The 20,616-nt window shown below is 48.5% G+C and overlaps 1 protein-coding gene across 2 annotated transcripts in view; it reads right to left on the reverse strand.

Annotated features, from left to right (window-relative positions):
- Tafa5 (TAFA chemokine like family member 5) overlaps positions 1-20,616 on the reverse strand; it is a 217,223-nt gene that overhangs the window by 70,547 nt on the left and 126,060 nt on the right. For both annotated transcript variants that reach the window (XM_028753703.1, XM_028753704.1), the window contains exon 2: positions 9,284-9,433. In XM_028753703.1, coding sequence (XP_028609536.1) covers positions 9,284-9,433 — 150 coding nt within the window. The remainder of the gene's footprint in view (positions 1-9,283; positions 9,434-20,616) is intronic.

A 20,616-nucleotide genomic window follows, 5' to 3' on the forward strand; every position in this document is an offset into this window, starting at 1 on the left:
AGCACATCAGTCAACTGTTTTGTTTCAGATGTTAACATCCTGTCTCCCTCCATCCAGTATGACATGGGGGCCAGGTGTTTGAGAGATGGCCCTGCTATGCTGAAGATCACCTCCTTTCTTAGGATGTCCAACATCTTCATTGTGAAAGTTTGAAGGTTTCACTAAAAAGCTTTCTCTACATGCACTGACACCATTGTGTACGAGTGCATGGCAGTGGCTGGCTGTTAGGTCTTGAGCCAACCTTTCATTCCTGAGAGGAATTCCATGGAGACATAGTGCCTGGTCCTTCTAACTGAATGTGGTTTCTTATAGCACGAAGCATCTTTGTGTTCAGATGTCTAAGGCCTACAATTTTTCTTGAAAAGTCTTTGCTGATTATTTGACTATCAGAATGATATCAGATTCACAGATGTGGTAGTTAATACTGTCAGCCTCCAAGTATACCCATGTAGGGTTATCTAGCTTAGGTGATCCTCTGGCCATACCTGAGATGAGTCTCTTGATTGTGTTGATCAAAATGGGAAGGCCCATTCTGAATGTGGGAACATCTTTCATTGATGACACAGATAGTAGGAAGCACGAAAAAATTCTTGTTTGTTTGTTTTTTAATCTGCTTGTTGATAGCTGCTGCTTTGCCGCCACCACTCCTAGCCACTGCTGCAGGCCCCTCTTGGCCATCAGAACCAGCTTTCTTGGCCTTCCAATGTTGACTGAAGACTAGTGGCTCTCCATAATTCTCCAGGCCTCCAGCTAGCTGCTGAGTGGGACTTCTGAGGTGGCCTGTCTTGGGGACTGAGCAGTTAGAGGGCTATTTTCAGTCTCTTCAGTGTGAAAATAGTCATTGTTGGACTACCCAGACCACAGTGTGTAAGACAAATCTAATGCATACTATTGAATACATCTTTATTTTATTGGTTTGGCTCTGGCTGAGACAGAGTGAGGTAAAAAGTGGTTTCAACACACTGATGTTCCCAAGGGTTTGAGGACAATTGGTTCCAATTCTCTGAAGTTTTCAGTTATTCACCGGAGAAATCTTGGCCTGGGAATTTCTTGTTTGGAAGGCCCTGTACTCATCGGTTCTGATTCGTCTTGTCATATCTCAACTCTACTACTTCTTCTTGAGTTAGTGTTGGTTGTTTTTGTCTTTCTAAAGATATTTATGCCCTTCTCCCTGAAGTCATCTTACACATTTGTAGACAATTGTCTGCGGTGTTCTCTTTAATCCTCTTGATTTCTATAAGTTGTGCAGACCCATCTTCTGTTCCTATGTGATGTTCTAAGCCTTCTGCCTCTCCTCCCACCCCTCCTCACTTTCTATCTGTTTGCTAAACTCAGGCTAGCCAACTTCAATCACTGTCGAGTTCCTTGCTTTCATCCACACCTTCACTGCTTTCTCTATTCTGCTTAATTTGGATGTTACCTGCTCTTCTCTTCCTAGCATGGTCAGAAGGCTACTGTTGTTTGGATAGCTTAATTACAGATGTGCTTATACACAAAATAATAATGGCTGTGTATACCAGTCAACTTGCAAACCCAACATTTTCACATGTGGGTCTCCCAACTTAGTGCCAGCCAACTGCAGACCCTCACAAGGGCAGAGCTAGTCTTCAGGGAGACAAAGATGCCAAGGCAAAAAGGAAGGCTTTATACACAGCTGTCTAGTGCTTCTCTGCCCACAACTCAGAAAGACACCAGGGGCCCTGCCTGCAGCTGCACAGTTGCATTAAGAGCTTACACATTTTCTAAATGTCACATCTTGAAACTGTCCCTCAGCGTTCACACTGAAAGCTTAACCTCAATACAGTATGTTTGAGCCATAGAAGTCTTGTCATGAGAATTGCATTCTCACCAACAGATCTATGCCAGCAGCCAAGGATTGTGAAGAGAGAGTTTGGCCCACGTGAGAACATGGTGGCCTTGACTGACACTGCATAGCTAATAGTGGACTTGGCCTTCCCAGCCTCTGAAACACAGAGAAAAATTGTCATTCCTGTTCTTTATAAATTGCCCAGTTCCAGGGATTTTGTTTGAGTAGCAAAGAGCAGGCTAATAGAAATACAGAAGGAAAAGTATCTTCTCCTGGGAAAGGAGACCTTCCTGCCCACTGTGTCCTCTGATGACCTGAATGGCTGTCAGCTCTCAGTAAGCAGGAAGAGACACTGCTGGCATGTGACCACCTGTCAATGGAGACAGCACAGGTGGAAGGTCCCCCAAGGTGACAGCCCAGCAGGATGCCTTCCTACATTGCAACTCCAAGGAGCCCAGTTCCCATAGGCCCTTTATACTCAGCTCTGCCCAACTCTACCTTTGCCTGACCCAGAGTTGCCTCTGATGGTTTTTTTCATCCCACTGCTTTTGCTGCACTGTGAGGTGAGGAAGGGGACTGATTCCATTGAACATTCTGCCTGCTTGTAAGGCTACAATGCTAGCTGGTAGACCAGCCAGATTGTAGAAGACATAGTTACTCTTCAAATACTCCCCTCCCCCTTCCTCACACCAGTCAGTTACTTTATTAAAATAAGGTTCTAACTAGCTTCCAATATCACTGTCTGAAGTAATACATCTCCCCCAAACTCCTGGAGCTCTTGGGATAAGGACATCAATACAGAGATCTCACATAAGGATGGGGAACTGAAGAAAAAATTGGTCTGACATCATCGGGCCTGCTCTATCTGGGTCTCTCTGTCCCCAGATAACATGATATGGGGAATCACAGATCAGGGACTGCATACCCTGTCTGGATTCTCTAGCCTTATCCCCTGGAGAATAGACCCTCATGGCCCATCAGCTAGCTGTCCTCACTGGAGGCTAACACAGAGTGTGCTTTGTAGAACAGTGACTGCAGCAGGTGTGTGCTCCTGGATACCACAAACCCCAGCATGGCTCAGCACACACAGAAGGCCCACTTGTGTGGCCAGTTCCATATCAAGGCCTTGAGAGATCAGTGGATACTGGGAAAATCTTCTAGACCATAGAGGAGCACTGTGGGATCCTCAAAATCCAAACCCAGCCTGAGGAAGCACAGAAAGACAAAAATGATTCTAGGGACATGGGGAAGGAAAAGGAGCCCCTCACCCTAGAGTCTGGCTGAAGTTTCTTGACAACTAAGAATCCAGACTTCTAGTGAAACTAATATTTGCTGTGAAAGTTGCCAGGATAGAAAGAGTATTCCTTTTTATTTTTTCTTTCCAATATAATCTTTAATAAAGTATAGCAATAACATTTCTAGAGTTGTTCATATATATGTGTGTATATATATATTTATATATATATATATGCTTTCATATGTATGTATATGTGTAATACATATATATTTGTATATAATATAGATACATTCCCCCCCCTCTCTCTCTCTCTTTCTCTCTCTCCTAAATAAGAATGTCAAATGAGCCATGTTCAAAGCCTGAGCTTGTATGAACTTAGACTGTCAGAAACAAGACAAATTCTGTTTAGAGTAAACACGCCTTTATTCCCTGTAACCTTTGTGCTCTAGAGTGTTATCGGCTAGCTGTCCAACGAACCAAAGGAACCTCCCTATGGCCTCATTTAAACCCCTTAGCTGCCTTCTGTGGAGTCACTTGATTTTTCTGCATGGCGAGTGAAGAGATGATCGGGCACCTGTCTGTCACACCCATACCCGCACTTGTGTGTCTTACCCTCCCTCACTACTGCTGTTCTACTAACCTCCTCTCTAAATCTGGGTCAAGTCTCTTCTTAACGAGCTCCAACTCTGCTTCCTATCATGTTATCCTGAAACTCTCCTCTGCAGCAGTCACTTCTCCTGAGTGGAGGTCTCTGAGCAGAGCTCCTTGGAACAGTACAGGCAGCAGTGTGGAGCTGTCTCTCCGGTCCTATGCCACTCCCACTGCCAAGTTCAGCGTGTAACACTTTGCCCCAAGGAGCCTCTGAGAAAAGACACAGTTAGATGAGACAGAGACCCTGTTCTCGAACACTCTATCAGGAAAGGAAGGAACTTAGACAAGGAGGCTGCCTGCCTGTCCCTTGTTCTGTGGTTGCCAGGCAACCACATCTGGAGTCACCACGTTGAAAATTAAGCACGCTCATCCTTGTACTTGCTCAGCAGTCCAGCGGCCTACTTCTATTAGTGCACAGAAAGCCAGCAATTTCCCCAGTAGCCCAAGCTGCTTTCTGGAGGCACAGGCTCTCTCCATTCTGAGGCTTCTTTTCCTTCATCTAGATCAGGGTTCCCTAGAGCTTGGGCAGGGCTTTCTGCATTGGGCATACCCAGGGTAGCCCAAGTTCTAAGCAGGAGCTTTGAGGAGGATCCTTTCAACTATGCATGCATATCAGATAGCTACTAGGTCGCTGTGCCATGTTTTTGAGACTCAGAACAATAAGATCTGAAAGGATTCAGGGGACACTGTGCCTAAATGACACTCTCTATTTTGGCACTGAACCATAAGGAAGCATACAGTCTACCAATGCAGTGATCATCAACCCCCGTGGCCACAACTGAATCTGGCAAGTCTCTGGATTACGCTCCTGTAGAGATGCCTCCTTGGTGGTCCTGATGCAAGTTGGTATCCAGGGAGCTGAAGCCCTTCTCATGGCACCTCCCTCCCAGATGCCATTTTCAGCTTGCTCAGAGCTGACCAGGGTTTGATGCAGAGTGAGGAAGCTCCATGTAGATCGGGGTGATCTTCAGGCATGATGGCTGTGCTTGGGAAAGGTGGAGCGTAGCAAACACTTCCTAAGTGTCTCTCAGCTTCCAGGGATTTACAGCACAGCTGATAATCAGGTACAACTGGATGTCACTGGATCAAGTCACTGACTGCTAGACCTGACAAACTGAGGAAGCCTAGGCTGCTCACACTGGCAACCAAAACCTACACTATGAAGTAGAAGTCCATGCAAGGAGATGCTGGTCACTGCCAGACCCACAGGCCAGCTGGGGCTGTGAGAACCGTTTTGAGTAAACCTCAGAGTTGTCAAATGAAAGTCCATAAGGAATCTGGTTGTGTCTCCCTCTCAAGGAGATGCCGAGGTAACAAGGAAGGCCCTTCCTCGGCCTGTCCTATGGCAGGGCCCCTGTAGGCATCTGCCTGATCACTGCTGAAGCTGATTACTGAATCTGCCTGATCTTGTTATCCAAGGGAAATGCAGCTCTCTAGTCAGACCAGCAGGAGTCCTTGACTCTGAACTTCTGCTGGACATTCCACAGCAACGGAGCTCGGCGTGCGGTCCCCTCAGGCATGGGTCTTTCACCAGCATCACAACATCAAGTCTCACACATGCCCCCGCCTGGCTATCCACTGTGGATGGCCAGACTTCTTATACCCCGGGGCCATGATAGATACTCTGCTGTATCCAATTTCCACGTACTCTTATTCCTGAAGCTCTGGAAGTCTGTGTGCATGCCTGTATTCCACTTGCAAGCCTGGTTTCTTGTGGGTATATGCTCTGTATTCACGATACGACTCTATGAAGCGTTTAAGGAACCCGTGGGCTCTATCTTCTCTCATGGAATTTTTCATTTTGGTTTTCTTTAAAACTTTTTATTACACTTATTTATTTTTGTCGGGTATGGATGTGCAGGTACCATGAGATAGGTGTGGAGGTCGGAGGACAACCTAGAGCACTACTTCTCTCCTCCTGCATCTGGATTCCGAGGAACAAACTCAGACTGTCAGTCTTAGCAGTGTGTGCCTGTCACTGTAATCTCCCGGCCTTTTCTCTTAAAAGTTATTTTTTTTTAAAAGTTGTATTCCTGCATTTATTTGAGTATGTGTGGGAGAGTGTATGCTTATAGCATGTGTGTAGAGGTCAGAGGTCAAGATAGGGAGGTGGTTCTCTCATTGTACCTTGTGGGTCCTGGTTGTCAGGCTTAGCAATGAAAAACACCTTTAACCACTGAGTCATTTCTTGATGGGCTATTTGGAAACAAAGGAGTTTGTGTTTTGGTAAAGTCCAATTTCATTCCTTTTCTGTTATTGCTGTTGTTTTGATGGCCACTCTTAGGAACATTAGTCAAAGCCAAGACCGGTGGGGAATTACTGATCTTCTGAGGGTTAGAGTCTCCACTCTCCACACTTACTCTGCTCTCTGTGCAGGAGGGTATAGGGTAGGGCTCTGATGTTGTTCTTCGGCAGGGGTATATCTAGTTGCCCTAGTGACATGTGTGGAAAAGACCTCTCAGAGGTAGTCTAGTGGGAGATGAGCCAATTGTAACTGAGAGTTGATTCTGCATTCTTAACCCCTTGGAGCCAAGTCTAAGAGTGGAGGTCACTTGCTCCTTTATCTTTTCTGGATCAACTTCCAAGATAAAGGGTCCCATCCTTACATAGAAACAGAGCAGCCCTCTTCACATGGACCGGTACTGCAAACATATCCCCTTTCCATATTCTCCAGCAGAGTGCTCCCTATGGCCACACCTGATACATGGAAGTCTTACGTGTTACTGAGAGAAAGACTACGGTCCCCAGATTAGCATCCTGGAACACTTGGCGTCTTGTACTGCTCTCGAGGCTTGAAACACACCGCTGTTGTCCCCATCTGTTCAGGAAGACGTGGGCTTTTGCTCATGAGCTCTGGGTGGTGAGCAGAGACGAAGATGGGACCTTGGGCCAGGACCTCAGATCCACTTTGCCTCCCAGCCCATGCTAATATTCCTACCAGGAAGTGCAGACTGCCACACTCAGCCAGGCAGCTCCCAGGCAGGTGACAGTCATCAACATCAGCCAAGCAGGGGCCTTGAGAGTCCCCTAAGGGGATGATATTGGGCGCATACAGGAGAGCAGAAGATAACTATGGGGCACCTGTCTGCACTTGAGTGAATGTTCCTCATGTAGGGACTGGTTTGTGACCCCACCCCAGCCTGCCCTCCTGCAAAGCTCTCAGAGGAGCCCCCTCAGCTCTATATGGGACATCCATGGACACTGCTTTTCAGTAAACTCCAGTGCCTCGAGCATTTCTCCTCCAAAGGCAAGCAAGGGTCTCTCTCCTTCTCTTTCTCCTTCTCCTTCTCCTTCTCCTTCTCCTTCTCCTTCTCCTTCTCCTTCTCCTTCTCCTTCTCCTTCTCCTTCTCCTTCTCCTTCTCTTTCCCCTTCCCCTTCCCCTTCCCCTTCCCTTTTCCCTTCTTCCCCTTCTTCCCCTTTTCCTTCCTCCCCTTCCCCTTCCCACTGTCACCGCACAGTCATGCTTTATTTGGATTTCTTTCCAAAGGAATTTCATGAAAACTCAGAGAGAGAGAGAGAGAGAGAGAGAGGACACCCCTCTATGGTTTGGCCAGAAGAAGACTGTACACAGTTTTCTGCTGAGAGCCCAGCAAGGTTCTCAGTCCAGGGCAGCACCATGAAGGGGGCATGTGGGGTAACCTGGAGCATCAATACACAAAGCCAGTGCTGCAGGGACTTGTTCTGTAGCCCACAAGCAGAGCTCCAAGGTTAGGTCTGCTTGTTGATATCTGTGTTAAAATGAGAAGCCCTGGAGCAGGCAACCAGATTGCTTTCAGGTCTCTTTTCTTGTGGCTTTCTGTAAAGTGGATCAGGTCAGGAAAGCAGTGAATAAGGTCATGGTGCTGGAGACGGTTTCTGCAAAATTGCCTCGGCTCAGACTCAAGGCCAGGGAAGAACACACTACGAAGTTGGTCTCACCGTCAGCTCCCTCTTTCCACAGAGGAGAGCTTTCTAGTGATCTCTTCATCCCTCAGGACCCTGCTCAAATTCTCCTTCAGGGATACACACTTGCCCAGGTGAGACACGCCAGTACTCAACAGCATTGTGTTGTAGGGGGTTTCAGGGGGCGGGTTCCTATGGATCAGGTGTTTTGAGACTTGATCTCCCTTATACCTGTCTATACCTGGTTCATCTCATTTGGATGAATAAATGACAGAATGAATTGCAGAATGAATGAGTGAACACATTTACCAATAGCTACAAAGCCAGCCAGCAAGAGAACATGTGACAACAGCAGGAACAGTGGGTTACCACTTTTGCTCCTGAATCCAGGGTCAGCATAGAGCACTGGTGTTCAATGTCAGCTGGGCCACCACAGCTCAGACTGTCTTCAGCAGACACAATGGCATACAAGGAAACTTATTATGCACACAGAGCAAGAAAACAGGAAAAGCAAAAATTAAATTAGAGAGCAGCCTAAAAAAACGCCCACTGTGCAGAAAACTCGAGCAAACTAATTTGTTTGGCCTCCCTTGAAAATGGCGAGGTTTTAATTTAGGTCTCTGGGACGAGGCTCCTCAAGGCACCAGGAGGCTGTTGAGGGTGATTGGGGGAGACAGGGATTTGGTTTCAGATGGGCAGATCCAGATTCAATTAGCACTCAATGCAGACCCTGTCTCCCTGAGGTTGGTGGAACGAGCGAGAGAAGAGAAAGTGCTGTGGCTGCCAGTTCCACATCACCTCAGCGTGGTCCGAGAAAACCACTCTGTGTTTACCAAGAGGCTGCTACCACTCTGCTCACAGGGATAAAGATGCTGAGTCCTTGGAGACTAGGCTGCACAGAATCCAGTCCTTGGACCCCACTAGCTACGTATAAGTTCAGATATGACCCAGGTAGCCTATGGATCCTCTACCACCCTCTGCCCTGGCCAGTATGATCACCCTCATTCTACACTTTCTTGACTGTGACAGTCTTCAAGCCCTTCCAAATTGCCAGCAGGGTTGTGGGGTGCCCACAGTTCTAGGGGTCTATGAAAGATGCTTTACCATACCATTGGGTCTCCAGCCGAGGGCAGGATCCCAGTCGGAATTGACTCTAAACCCCAAGCTACACAGGGAAGCCAAGGCCTGAAAGAACCTCATGCCTTAGTCTTGGGCAAAGTAGACCCTGGCCAGATACCTAGCCAGATCTCAGATCCACAGTGGGTACCATCTGAGATCTAGTTAAGGATCTTGTCAGCCTTGTTCTGACCATACCTCTGATTCTGCTAATCCTTTTCTCAAGAACCATCCTGAGGTTGGGAAACAATATCACACTGGATACAGCTCAGCTTGTTATAATGAAGATCTCTGTGGGTTGTGCACAGGAACCACATCTGGGTGGAGATGTTGAGTCTCTGACACCTAGAATCATGTAGTCAGTGGCCACCCCTATGTGTATAGGACATGCTGCTCATGGATACAGTCACACTAGATATACCAGCCTAAGGAAAGACTGTCCAGAGGCCTGACCCTAGGACTATACCTCAGAGTCTTAGCCTCAGAGCATTCTGGAGAAGGCTCTATCAGAGTGATGCCTGCTCACACAGAAACCCTAGAAGACCAGGCTCAGTACCCTGAAGTATCACCAGAAGGCTGGGGGCTCTTACCGTCCACACAGGCAGGCCGGGCTCGAGTGGTGCCTGCTATCTGCCCCTTTCTGCATGCACAGCGTGCTGTCTGCCGGGCGATCGTCCTCCGTGGCTGGCTGCTGTCCCGGTCTAGGGTCACAATCTCACAGGTTCCAGCGGCCAGCTGACCTGCAAGGAAGAAATAGCCACAAGCTAAGTGGCCATAGCCTAAAGACCCAAAGCCTGAAACCCATCCGGCACCCACCTAGAGTGAGGTTTACCACAGCTGTCTCAGCCAAAGAGATGTGGAGAGAGCTCTCTGTGACAGGCAGCAAACCATCTCCTGTATGCTCTGTCAGGGATTCCAGTCAGCCCTCTCCCAATGGACAGGAAATTAAATGTGGCCATCTCTTCTACCACACACGGAAATGAAATCTCAGAATTATAGAGGAAGGTGCTGCCTCCCCCTCCTCCTCCACACGCTAAGATTTCTAATCAAGCCAAGCCATGCAGCCTCCATTCCAATGTACTAGGACACTGTCCTCAGGATGTGCTATCTTGGAGCCAGAAAATGGGGCAACCAACAGTGTGTATATGGGCTACCATATTGCAAGGAGGAACTATCATCCCCACCTCGGAGCAGACACCAAGACGGCCAGAGACCAAAGTATATATCCCAAGGCTTGCCCATATAATACACATGTAAGAGGTACACCAAGACACACAGCAAATATGTTACATGCCCAAAGGCCTGGCTTGCAGATATAGGGAAGACTATACAGATATACACAGGATGCAATCAAGTAAAAGCTTAAGTTCCATATGGGCATAGACTTACCGGGGGTGCATGTGCTGTGAGATACTCACATATGCATAGGTACATACGAGTTCACACATGTCAACCAACACCTAGGTGCACATATGAATGTGCTCATGGGCACACCCAGGCTCGAACAAGTACATTCATCTATACTCAGGTGCACACAGGCTACACAGGTGTGCCCCTGTAGGTGTATTCATCTATAGTCAGGCACATCTAGGCTACACTGATGTGCCCACGTAAGCATGCATGTACACAGGAACACACTCAGCTAGATGCATGCTTCATGTATGTTCTTGGGTAAATACAAGGTATGCTCAGCTGTACTCAGAGGTGCACACAGGCTACATGGAAGCTTCCATGTAGACACACAGGTACACATGGGCACACTCAGCTGCACATGCTGCAGGCATTGTTCTGTGTGGATGCACAGGTACACACGCCTGTGTCCTCATCTGTACCCAGGCACACATGATCCTGGACTGGCTCTAGAAGAAGGGACATGTTTTTCCAAAGCCTCAACCTCACCTCAGAAGAGGGAGTCCCACTGGGAAATAACCCCCTGCAGTTTAAGTTGTCATTGTGTGGCCAATACCAGTAGGTGCTAAAGGGCAGGACTGTCTGATTAAGATAGCATGGTATTCACAGCGGACAATAAAAATGCAAAACTGGCCACCTTGTAGGAGGACAGAGGGCATCCCTCAGCTTGGCTGGTGCTGCCACCACGTCATCCCAGCACAGTGAGCCCAATGCCCCTCTATCATGCTACTTCACAGCCTTGTTAGGGACTGAACCACAGAAACCCTGAGGTATGTTACGTGATCATCTTCAGGATCTTCTACCCACTCAGCACATAGTAGGTACCAATTGTGAAAGCCTAGAGGGAGTAGTTGCTGCTCCCTGTGGGTACCCAGAAACCTCAAGGCACATGGCATCCAGCTTCTCATGGTCTCCTGGTTACAGGGCACATCACAGAGATGCTGGATGTCAGAATCCCACCCACCTGGATGAATGCCACACCAGTGTCAGCTGGAAATAGTGCAGGGTCAGACAGACAGACACTGGAAAGGAAGTTAGACATGCACACAAGAGAGTAGTCGTCTGATTTGCAATCACAGCAGGTAGCTCTCAGGGCTTCTCAGCAGTAACTCCTTCAACTCAGGATGTCCTTCCTCACCACATGGATCCTTCTGTGAATGCCACACAAATACCCTTTCTCCAATCAACAGGATCCCACACTATATTAGCCTTGTTGCTTGGATTCTCCAGCCTAACCTGGAAGCTGGTTAGAACAGGTATCACACAGCGTCAACAGCCCAGCAATGTCCAGGCCACTGGGAACTTGGGGCATGTCCTGTCCGGATGTGATCAGGGACACAAGGGGGTATTTCCAAAACCCAGGCCTCTTTGGCAAGTCAGGACTAGGAGGAGCTGTCCAAGGTGACTAAAGTCACCTGCTCAGAATCGTGAAGGATGCTGACAGATCCTGGCTAGTGTGCCAAGTTCATGTTGGGAGAATGGACCAGACACATTCAGAGAGAGGATGGAGCATCTTAGGATTCTCTGAGGACTATGAGCCACTCCTTCTGCAAATGCCCATGCCTACTCAAGCAGAATGCAAGCACCCAGCTAGAGCTGCCTCCCTCAGGCTGCTTGCTTTGACTCGCTCTACCCAGTCACACCCTGAATTACATGCTGTTGTTAAGAAGCAGGCACAAACAAACAGATGCATAGGCAAGGAGATGGGCAGGGCAAGAAGACCACAGAGAAAACCCAATCTTCTCTATAGAACTGATCCCAGAACCACAGCGCCAGCTCTGATGGGAGCCAAAAGGCAAACCGGCAGGAAGCAGATAGCAAGCTCTCCAGCACATGAGAAAGAAGTGATTTCCTTCTTGTGCTCGCCGCTGCAATGTGTGGACGAGTGGCCAGATGGCCACCAACCTAAGGTCTATTTTATGGCCTACAGATTGTTTCCAGCCACTTTGCTATTCCTGTCAAACTTGACCTACACACTGTGGTCAAAGTTTATGGTGTCTGGGCCACGTTAGTGTGTATGGCTTCTATGGCCAAGGCTTGGATATTTGTCTAGAGCTGTCCCAACAGGATGGGGGATACTACCAAGTTAATGACATTGTACAGCTGTAGTGGTCCATGGACACTGGCAATGTCTGTCCTTGGCCAGCAATGCACCACCTTGGTCCCCATTTCCAGTTCCCTAACAGCAGGAACTCCAAGGTTATGTGGGATGACAAGGGGCCATTCATGCACATGTGTCTGTGTCTGCAAAGAGTAGGATTGGGAAGGGGCAGTGAATGACAAAGCTCTGAGGTTGTCACTGAAGAAAGATACAGCATAACTAGGCAAGTGTCACATGACCAGGAAGCATCCCTTCACCCCCAGGGATGAGCCCGATCACTGTACCTTACCAGAATCTATTTGCACTCAGGTGCACGTAACTGTGACAGGAACTTCCTTCCATAACTAGCTGATCTTATTTAACATGTCCCTAAGTCACTTCTTCCATATAGGCACCATGGTCTTCTACTGCTCTAAGAGTGTAACTGTCTATATGATACCACCTGCAACCTTTCACAGTCTTGCATGGGAATTCCAGCATAATATTGCTATCCCGGTATTTGACAGATGGACACCTCCCAATCACATCATTTTCCCTGTGTCTGTGCTGTGTAAGAAAGAAGATCTCCACCTTGTTCCCATATAGTGGGTAGGTGGACAATCTGGGCTTAGAGGGTCTGTGATTTATAGAGTTACAGACCTGAGACATTTGCAGCAGGGGCAGGGTCTGTACACTCTGGATTCCAGCTGTCTCTTCAAGAAAACACCTTGGACATAGGCCTTCCTCTACTTGGGCTCAACCTATCCTGTTTGCCCTGTGTTCCCTGAACACCAGAGGAAGGCTCAGGGTCTTAGGTAAGTCCCATACAGGGAGGGGTGTGTCTCTTGTTAGCCAGAGAGCTAAGCAAACTTGACTGTTGAGTGAGTTGAGCTTTCAGTGCCTGGCCTTCAGGTGCAAGCGGTTTCAGTGGGGGCTAGGCCATAGACCACAGCCCATTCAAGTCCTTGAACAGCATGCAGAGATAGTGGGTATTGGTGTGCCTCAATGGCTGCTCAGATGTCAGCTCTGTCTGCCAGCTCAGCACTGGGATTAGGCCTTGGCACAGATCTATGACAAACACACATGCTCTCTGCTCCACCAAGTGCTGATGACAACTGAATCAAATCCTGGGACCTTCCCAAGCAAGAGTTGACACTGTATAGTGGCCTACCAGAACCTGACACCACTCCATATGCTGGGACACTAGCACTGGTCCTGCACCACACGGGCTGTGATCTGGATCTTGTTCAACACTGCATAGGTTAGGATTGGAAGTTAACCCAACACTGAATGGGGCGCAGTGGAGACACTGGTCTAGGGGTATTGATGGCTACACTCTCTCTGGGCATCCAAACCAGACCCACTCTGTCCTTCTCCTCCTATATCCATAGGTCCTGAAGAAACACTTCTCTCAGGTCATGTCATACATGTGTGTGGCACCAATGCTGGGACAAGACAAATGCCATAGTGGATACATCTACACAAAATTCCCAGAGCCACATTCAGCCTCTGATTTCCTGGGTCTCTAGGAATCTAGTGTCCACTGGCAGGAAGAACAATGTATACCCAATGGGTATTCATCAACTCCAGCTATTTGTTTTCTGAGAGAGACATAATCTGTCCAGAGGATATAAACAGGTCCAGGGAACAGCAGACTAGAGAACACAGCACAGGACAGGTCTCATTAAAATGCCCAGCCATCTTCAGACTAGCAGGTCAGGTCCAGGCCTTTGCTAATCTGTCTCAGATGCTGGGTGGCAAAGGCAGGACGGCTTCCAAAACCTATGCAAGATTTCAAAGTAAACAAAGCCAAAGTCAATGGCTCCAGATAGAGTGATAAGTCTAGCCCTCAGCAGCTAGTATACAAGGTTTCCAGAGCAGGTGGCCAGGAAGCCCTGGGGGTGAGGATCTGTAAAGAACAAGGACTCAGGTTCTCTCATGCGTGCCCCTCTACCCGAGGCACACACCGATGAGCTGTTTATCCCCAAAGGGCTGTGACATACATCTGAGGGGATATAGGATATGATGGACGTCAGAATAAAGATTCAAAGTGACTTTGACAGGAATAGAGTGACAGGATGGCATTTAACAATCATAAATGTCAGCTCCGTGTTTAGATTACAATGAAAACGAGGTAGTCAGGAGGCCAGAGAGAGACTCTCAAGCCTTTGTCGGGTGGCTTTATCAGGCCATGGGATTCAGCATCATTCAGAAGATGGAGACTTGGGTGGGACCAGTAAGGAGAGACACAGTAAGGAGAGGCGGGGTCTCGATGACCCTTCTGGAGTTCCCAGGTCAGCCCATGGTTCACAATTTGGCTGAGTGACAGAGGCCTCTGGTCCTTGGGTCATAGTATGCTGGCATGACTTCTGTCCCCAGCTCAGATCTACTCCTAAATGTAGAGACAGTTCCATGAGACTCATGGGTGACTCAAACAGCGAAGGGGACACAGAGGCCATGGGTTTGGGAAGACCAGCAGGGAGGAACACAGGGTTGCAGGGTGACCACTTCATTTTACACACCTTCTTCCTCTGTCACCAGGGAGAGTTTGGGGCCAAATAGCTTAAAAGAAGGTCTGTAGGTTCATCAGGAGTATCCTTGGCCCAGGCTAGTAGGGCTAGGGATTTCCTGTGAGCTTGCTGGGCCCCCAGGATCCCCAGGAGGTGGCGATAGTTTCTGGCTACAGGGAAGCAAACTTCCATTAGCCAACTCAGGCACCCACATCGTTACAACTAGCAACACATGCTTAGTGGTTCTCTAGACTGAGATGAAACAGGTGCTGGGGGTCAGGACAGGCTACTTAGTGGAGGATGTCAGCCAAGAACACCACAGAGCACCAGGCTTAGGCCTGAGGGAGGAGCCTAGTGGCTAAGCTCCGGGCTTTCCCCATGTCATGACCTGCTAACTGCTGGGAGGTCAAGGGAGATCACCGGAGAAGCTCACATCTGGGAATTACCTGCATGCCATGCAGCATCCTTCTAAGTCTGCAGCTCAGGAGGATAATGACAGGTTTGCACACAGGGAACACACTCCGAGATAGCATTTCTCAGGGTGCCTAAAAAGCCTGCAAACCTTGTATAGGCATTTCTGTCATTCTATCTCAGCAGCTAGTAATGGGGACAGGGACCCCAGGGGGCCACAACAGGATAAACTAAGACTTAGATGATATAAGAAATGAATCATGCAGTCAACATATTACTCACCTAGGTACAAGTGAAGGCATATGCGTCTACTATGTGTACAGACTGTTTTCTATACAGCCATGACCAAACTCCAGATTTGGTGACATGAGCCCACGAGGTGCCCCACCAGAGGAGGCTCCACACCCATCCTTTCCTGGTCCCCCTGACACTGATCTGTGTCAGTTTCCATGAGTGACATGCACCTGAAGTGAGCTGCTATTTTGGGCTCTAACCGTCACATGTCTTGGCCCGCCAGGCTGCAGAAAGGGTTCATCTCTGGGCTGTCTCTGAAACGGTGAAGTGTTAATCTGCTCAAAATAACACAAAAGGCTATTGAGCTGACTTACCTATCCTGACAACTACCCATATCACAAGGTTGGGGATCTAGAGAGGCTCAAGAGCCCTGCTTGTGCCCCCTTGTCCCGTGGCCTGAACCAGAGGATCCTCAGCCAGAATCCTTTCTTTCCTGTCACTCCTGGAAGGTGTGACAACTTCTGTTGTACTGGGTGCCACCTAAAACCCGGATCCCTGACCCATTAGGACAGGCCACACACCCTCCCAACTTGGAAGTCCACATAAATCTGATGGTGTTTCAAGTTTGGAAGTGGCCAGAGCCCTGACCCTCAGAGGAGACGGTGCTGGAGTCAGACACTATGTAAGATATGTCCATCTCCCTATCCTACGCAAAATCCCAACTTCAAACTCAAGACAACTAAACCATCAGTCCTGCCCAGGGCTCACAAATGAAGCTGCTAATGTTTAGTTTTATCCTCAATTCTATAGACACACAGTACAAAGATTAAAATGTTCAGGAAAAAAAATGTTCTTAAGATCTGATGGAGAATCTATCTCACTGTTTGAGATGGAATGAAACCAAGCCTCAATTAAATCCCAGGATCAAATTCTCCCTCACACTCCAACTACTACTGAGTCAATTAAGTGTGTGCCACAGATCACAAAGCCCAATTCTGCAGACCAGCTGAGGATTATCCCTGCATGATAAGTGTGAGGGGAGGTTTTAAAAGACAGAGCAAGAAGGGCCAGGCTGGCTGCTACCCACCTAGATATGTAGCTGGAGCAGAAGATAGGATTGGATCAGCAGACCACAGTCCCTGTCCCCCCCTGGAAAGACCTGGTCCACCCCACACTCGGTGGTCAGACCCCTGCAGAGGGCAAGGAAAGCAACAACTTTGTCACCAGGAGACCAGGGACCAGGAAGCAGGAAGACAGGCTCATTGGCCCTGTATGGCTTGTGCAGACCCTGGTTTCAGAAACCCTTCTCTGTGTAGGGCCAGCTGTGCTCCCAGTGAGCTCCACATGCAGTGAGACCTACAGACCTCAGGAAGAATCCTCAGGATCCCTTTGGCCTTAGCTTAGCCGTCTGGGACGGTGCTCCAGAATAAGGGAGAGAGGACTACCTAGAGAGGCAGCCAGGAAGATAGCACTGACTTTCTGGTACAGGCACAATGGCAGTCCTGATTCATATGTGAACATATGAGAACACAGAAGAAGCCCCGAATAAACATGCCTGACATGTTTCAGAGACATGTTTGAACCATAATGCCAGCCCAACCTGCCCAAAGGTTTCTTTCTTTGTAGGTTACCAGAGAGATACAGATATACATCATGTGCAGGCTATACGAGCCTTTTAAGGATGCAACAGGCTCATGGGTGAGATGTCCATACACACCCATGCATATACACACAGTGTACCTCCTACATACAACAAATGTACCCACACATATCCAGACCATGATTTACTCACACAGACGTGCATACGCCATGTGTATACTCACACAAAGGCACTTATATACATAGACCACAACATGCTCACACATACAAATGGCATGTTGAATCTGAACACCATGTGATATTACCTACCATATGAACACATGACATAGCAGAGGCTATGCATACCACAGCTTGCAACTGCACACTTATATTTAGGCATATGTGCATGGCTGGAGATGGAACAGGCTAAGCCTGTTCTTCAGGCTTAGCACTGGGATTGTCCCTGTTTGCTATCTGCACAACCAATACCTACTTTCACAGTTCAAGCAAACCTGCCCGGGGTACCCATGAGTTCCCAGGTTGTGTCCCTCACCTCTCCACTGGAAACGGATCCTTATGGCTGCTCAGACTCAGGAGGCCACATGGAACATACACTAGCACTGACTGTAGATGTGCATGGGTAAGTATGTTTATGGGAAGCTAGCACCCACAGCCAAGGCCTCAGTCCAGGGCTTCCAAAGCAGCTTCTTTAACCCCGCCCCCATGCTTCCTTAACTCCTTGAACTTCAGGCAAATGGCTCTCCTAGGGTCTTGCCTTAGGCCAGGTCAGACTTACAGCTCTTTTTGGATATGGAAACATGCACCAAGTTCTACTCAAATGTCCAGGTTAGCCACCAGCATCTAGGACTGCTGTGTCTCATGAGCATACCAGAGAAATGGAGGCCATACCTGTGATCCATGCACCTTAAGTTTTCAGCAACATTGCCTGAATATTCTGTATTTCTAGGGCCTCCTGACAGCCACACTATTCAAAGGTCACTCAAATGAACTCTCATAGGGCCAGACCATAAGAATAGCCATGCCCACCACTTCTCTTCCCATCCTAGGCTAGTACATCATAGCAGACCAAGTAGCCAGTACTCTCCAGGGGTATGTATGCATGTATGCATGCATATATGTATGTAGAAGATAGGGGAGAGGGAGGAAAGGAGGGAGGGAGAGGGACAGGTAGAGGCAGAGAAACACTGATAAAGAGACAAAGAGAAAGAGAGAGGACAACCCAGGAGATTGGGTGGGAACAGACAGAGACCTCTGAAGTAAGAGTCACAGGAGCAGGTGGTAGCCTTGTCTCCCCTTGTCCAGAGAAGACAGCTTACTTCCTTTCCACACAGGTGCAGGGATCATGGGATCTCTAGTGTGCCAGAGCAAAATGATGGTTCAGACAAGCGAGTTATAAACAATTCCCCCATGCAGAAGGCTGGGAATGGCGGGAGATATTCCTATTAGCCTGAAGACTCCTCCCACATGACATGAGGGCATGTTTGCATGAACAGACAGCGAGAAGTGTGACTTGGGTAACAGTTTCCATGGGAATTACCCTGGGATCCCCAGGGGATTCCAAGGGTTCGGTTCAGGTACAGAGTGAGTGAAGGTGGTGTGTGCTGGGAACGGAGACAGGCTGATGGCTGGATTGGATGGTCAGAGGCCCAGGAGCCGGGTACTTGAAGACTGGGGAAGACAATCAAATCCTTCTTTTCAGGAAGGAAGGAGTCTGCCTTACTATGAAAGACTCAAGGCTCTGTGAGTAGGATTCATTTACACTGTCTCAACCCCAAGCACGTGGCAACCTGTTCTGCTGCCACTGGGCTGAGAGCTTCCAGTGGGGCTTCTCTGGCTACCAAGTCACTCAGCTCTGACACCCAAGGGCAGCCTAGAGCTGGCCTGGTCACTTTGGAAGGTGGGAGAGGGTACCTGGCACAGACAGAGAAATGGGCTCAGGAGAGTCAGCCTTCATATGTGCTGAGCTGGAAGAGTGCCCAGGCTGGTAAAGGCAGGAGGAGAAGGTGGGCTGAAGGAGGTGGGGGAATCCTTAAGAGGCTGCAAGGGCTGTACATATCACCAAAGCAGCTCCTATTGGACTTCACCTCTCCTCTCATGAAACGGTGCCCAGCCAACCCCCTTCCCCAAGTGCTCCAGACTTATTCCCAGGTCAGAGATGACCCCCAAGACAAGTTCAGCCCAGCCCCTAAGTCCAGATTCTAAGTCACTATCCAGCTACAGGGAATATGTAAGCATGGGTCTTTTGGACCAGAGCTTGGCATAGCAGATATTTTGGCTGGTCCAGTCATCTAGAGGCTAGATTCAAACCCAGATACCTGGAGCCACCAACCAGGACCCCTGGATGCCCTTTCCGAACATCTCTGCAGGCTAGATTCTGCCATGCATATGACAAGTACCCAGGGCCTCAATAGTATGAGCCTATACCTCCACTCCCTACACATCTCTCAAGAGTGACAATACTTTGCTTGCAGCATGGAGTGCAATTACTGTTCCCTGTAGGAAGAGGCTGGCCTGGTCCGGAAGACTAAGATGAAGCTAAGCCCGGGTAAAGACACATGGAGCTCTTGTTCTAAGGGGTCTGTCTAACGGCACGTCCTAAACAGGCGTAGAACACCCAACGGCGTTCTGTTGTATAGCACAAGTGCAGTGCAAAGAACAGATCCCAACATCTCACCACCCATCGGGCTGCAGTGCACACTGGGTCACCGGGTGTTGTGAGAATTTCTTCCCGGGGGGAAGATAAACAACATCTATCCCATCCTTATAAGGCCCCAAAGATAAATCAAAGTACAATTTCACCGGTTCACCCTGGTGAACCAATGAGTTGATTGGACATACTTACAGAGTAATGATAGGGGTTGCTACAAGAGTCTGCCTGAGTTACCCCAAATCAGCCATATTACCCAGCATAAAAGATAACATCTCCATGGTTGCATAAATGGAGTCTCCTCTCAGCTAACTTTCCACAGTCTATATTCTAAAACTTTCCAAGACTACAAGGCCATGTACAACTAGGGCAGAATTATACATAACTGTTGAGGGGGTGCAAGAGGGACCAGCCAGAAGGTCAGATGAAACTCCATTGATTTTCTCAACTCCGATGAAGAACTATCAACAGCAACAAGCCCATTTCGGGGTAGCCTCCAGGTAGTCACACGATTCTGATGAACACAATGGCTATTATGCTGAGTACAGTGCTCTACATCAGAGAAGAGCCTTCCCCTCTGGGGTCCCAGTTGAGCCAGCTGCCCAGGGAACTCCTTTGTTCCCTAGGAATCTGCCATCAGTGTTCCCTAGAATATAATATTGTTGCATCCAGTCTGGATCCAAGCAAGGCACTTAACATGGAAGAGGCCGTTAGGAATGGATCACAGGGGATACACTCCCAAGAGGGCCTTCAAGCCCCTGGATGGTGGTGAGCTCTGTAGATCTTCTACCAGGCACCTGGGCATCCCAGCACTCATCTTTAGCAACCTGGTACTATCGGCCATTGAGACTGCTCAATGTGACAGATGGAATCCTCACCTGATCTATGAGCTGGTCCCTCTCGGAGGGCAGAGTGGGGGAATGGGTCTAGATCCTTCAGGAATGGGCTTCACTTGCATCTCAAACCATAGGCTGGGAGACTCTAGAGTTCCTTGCTGTTCCTGCTACCTTTATTCTCTAGGTATAGTGAATA

The sequence above is a fragment of the Grammomys surdaster genome, unplaced genomic scaffold (genome assembly GCF_004785775.1).
Source record: "Grammomys surdaster isolate TR1022 unplaced genomic scaffold, NIH_TR_1.0 125953, whole genome shotgun sequence".
In the NCBI taxonomy this organism is placed as follows: domain Eukaryota; kingdom Metazoa; phylum Chordata; class Mammalia; order Rodentia; family Muridae; genus Grammomys; species Grammomys surdaster.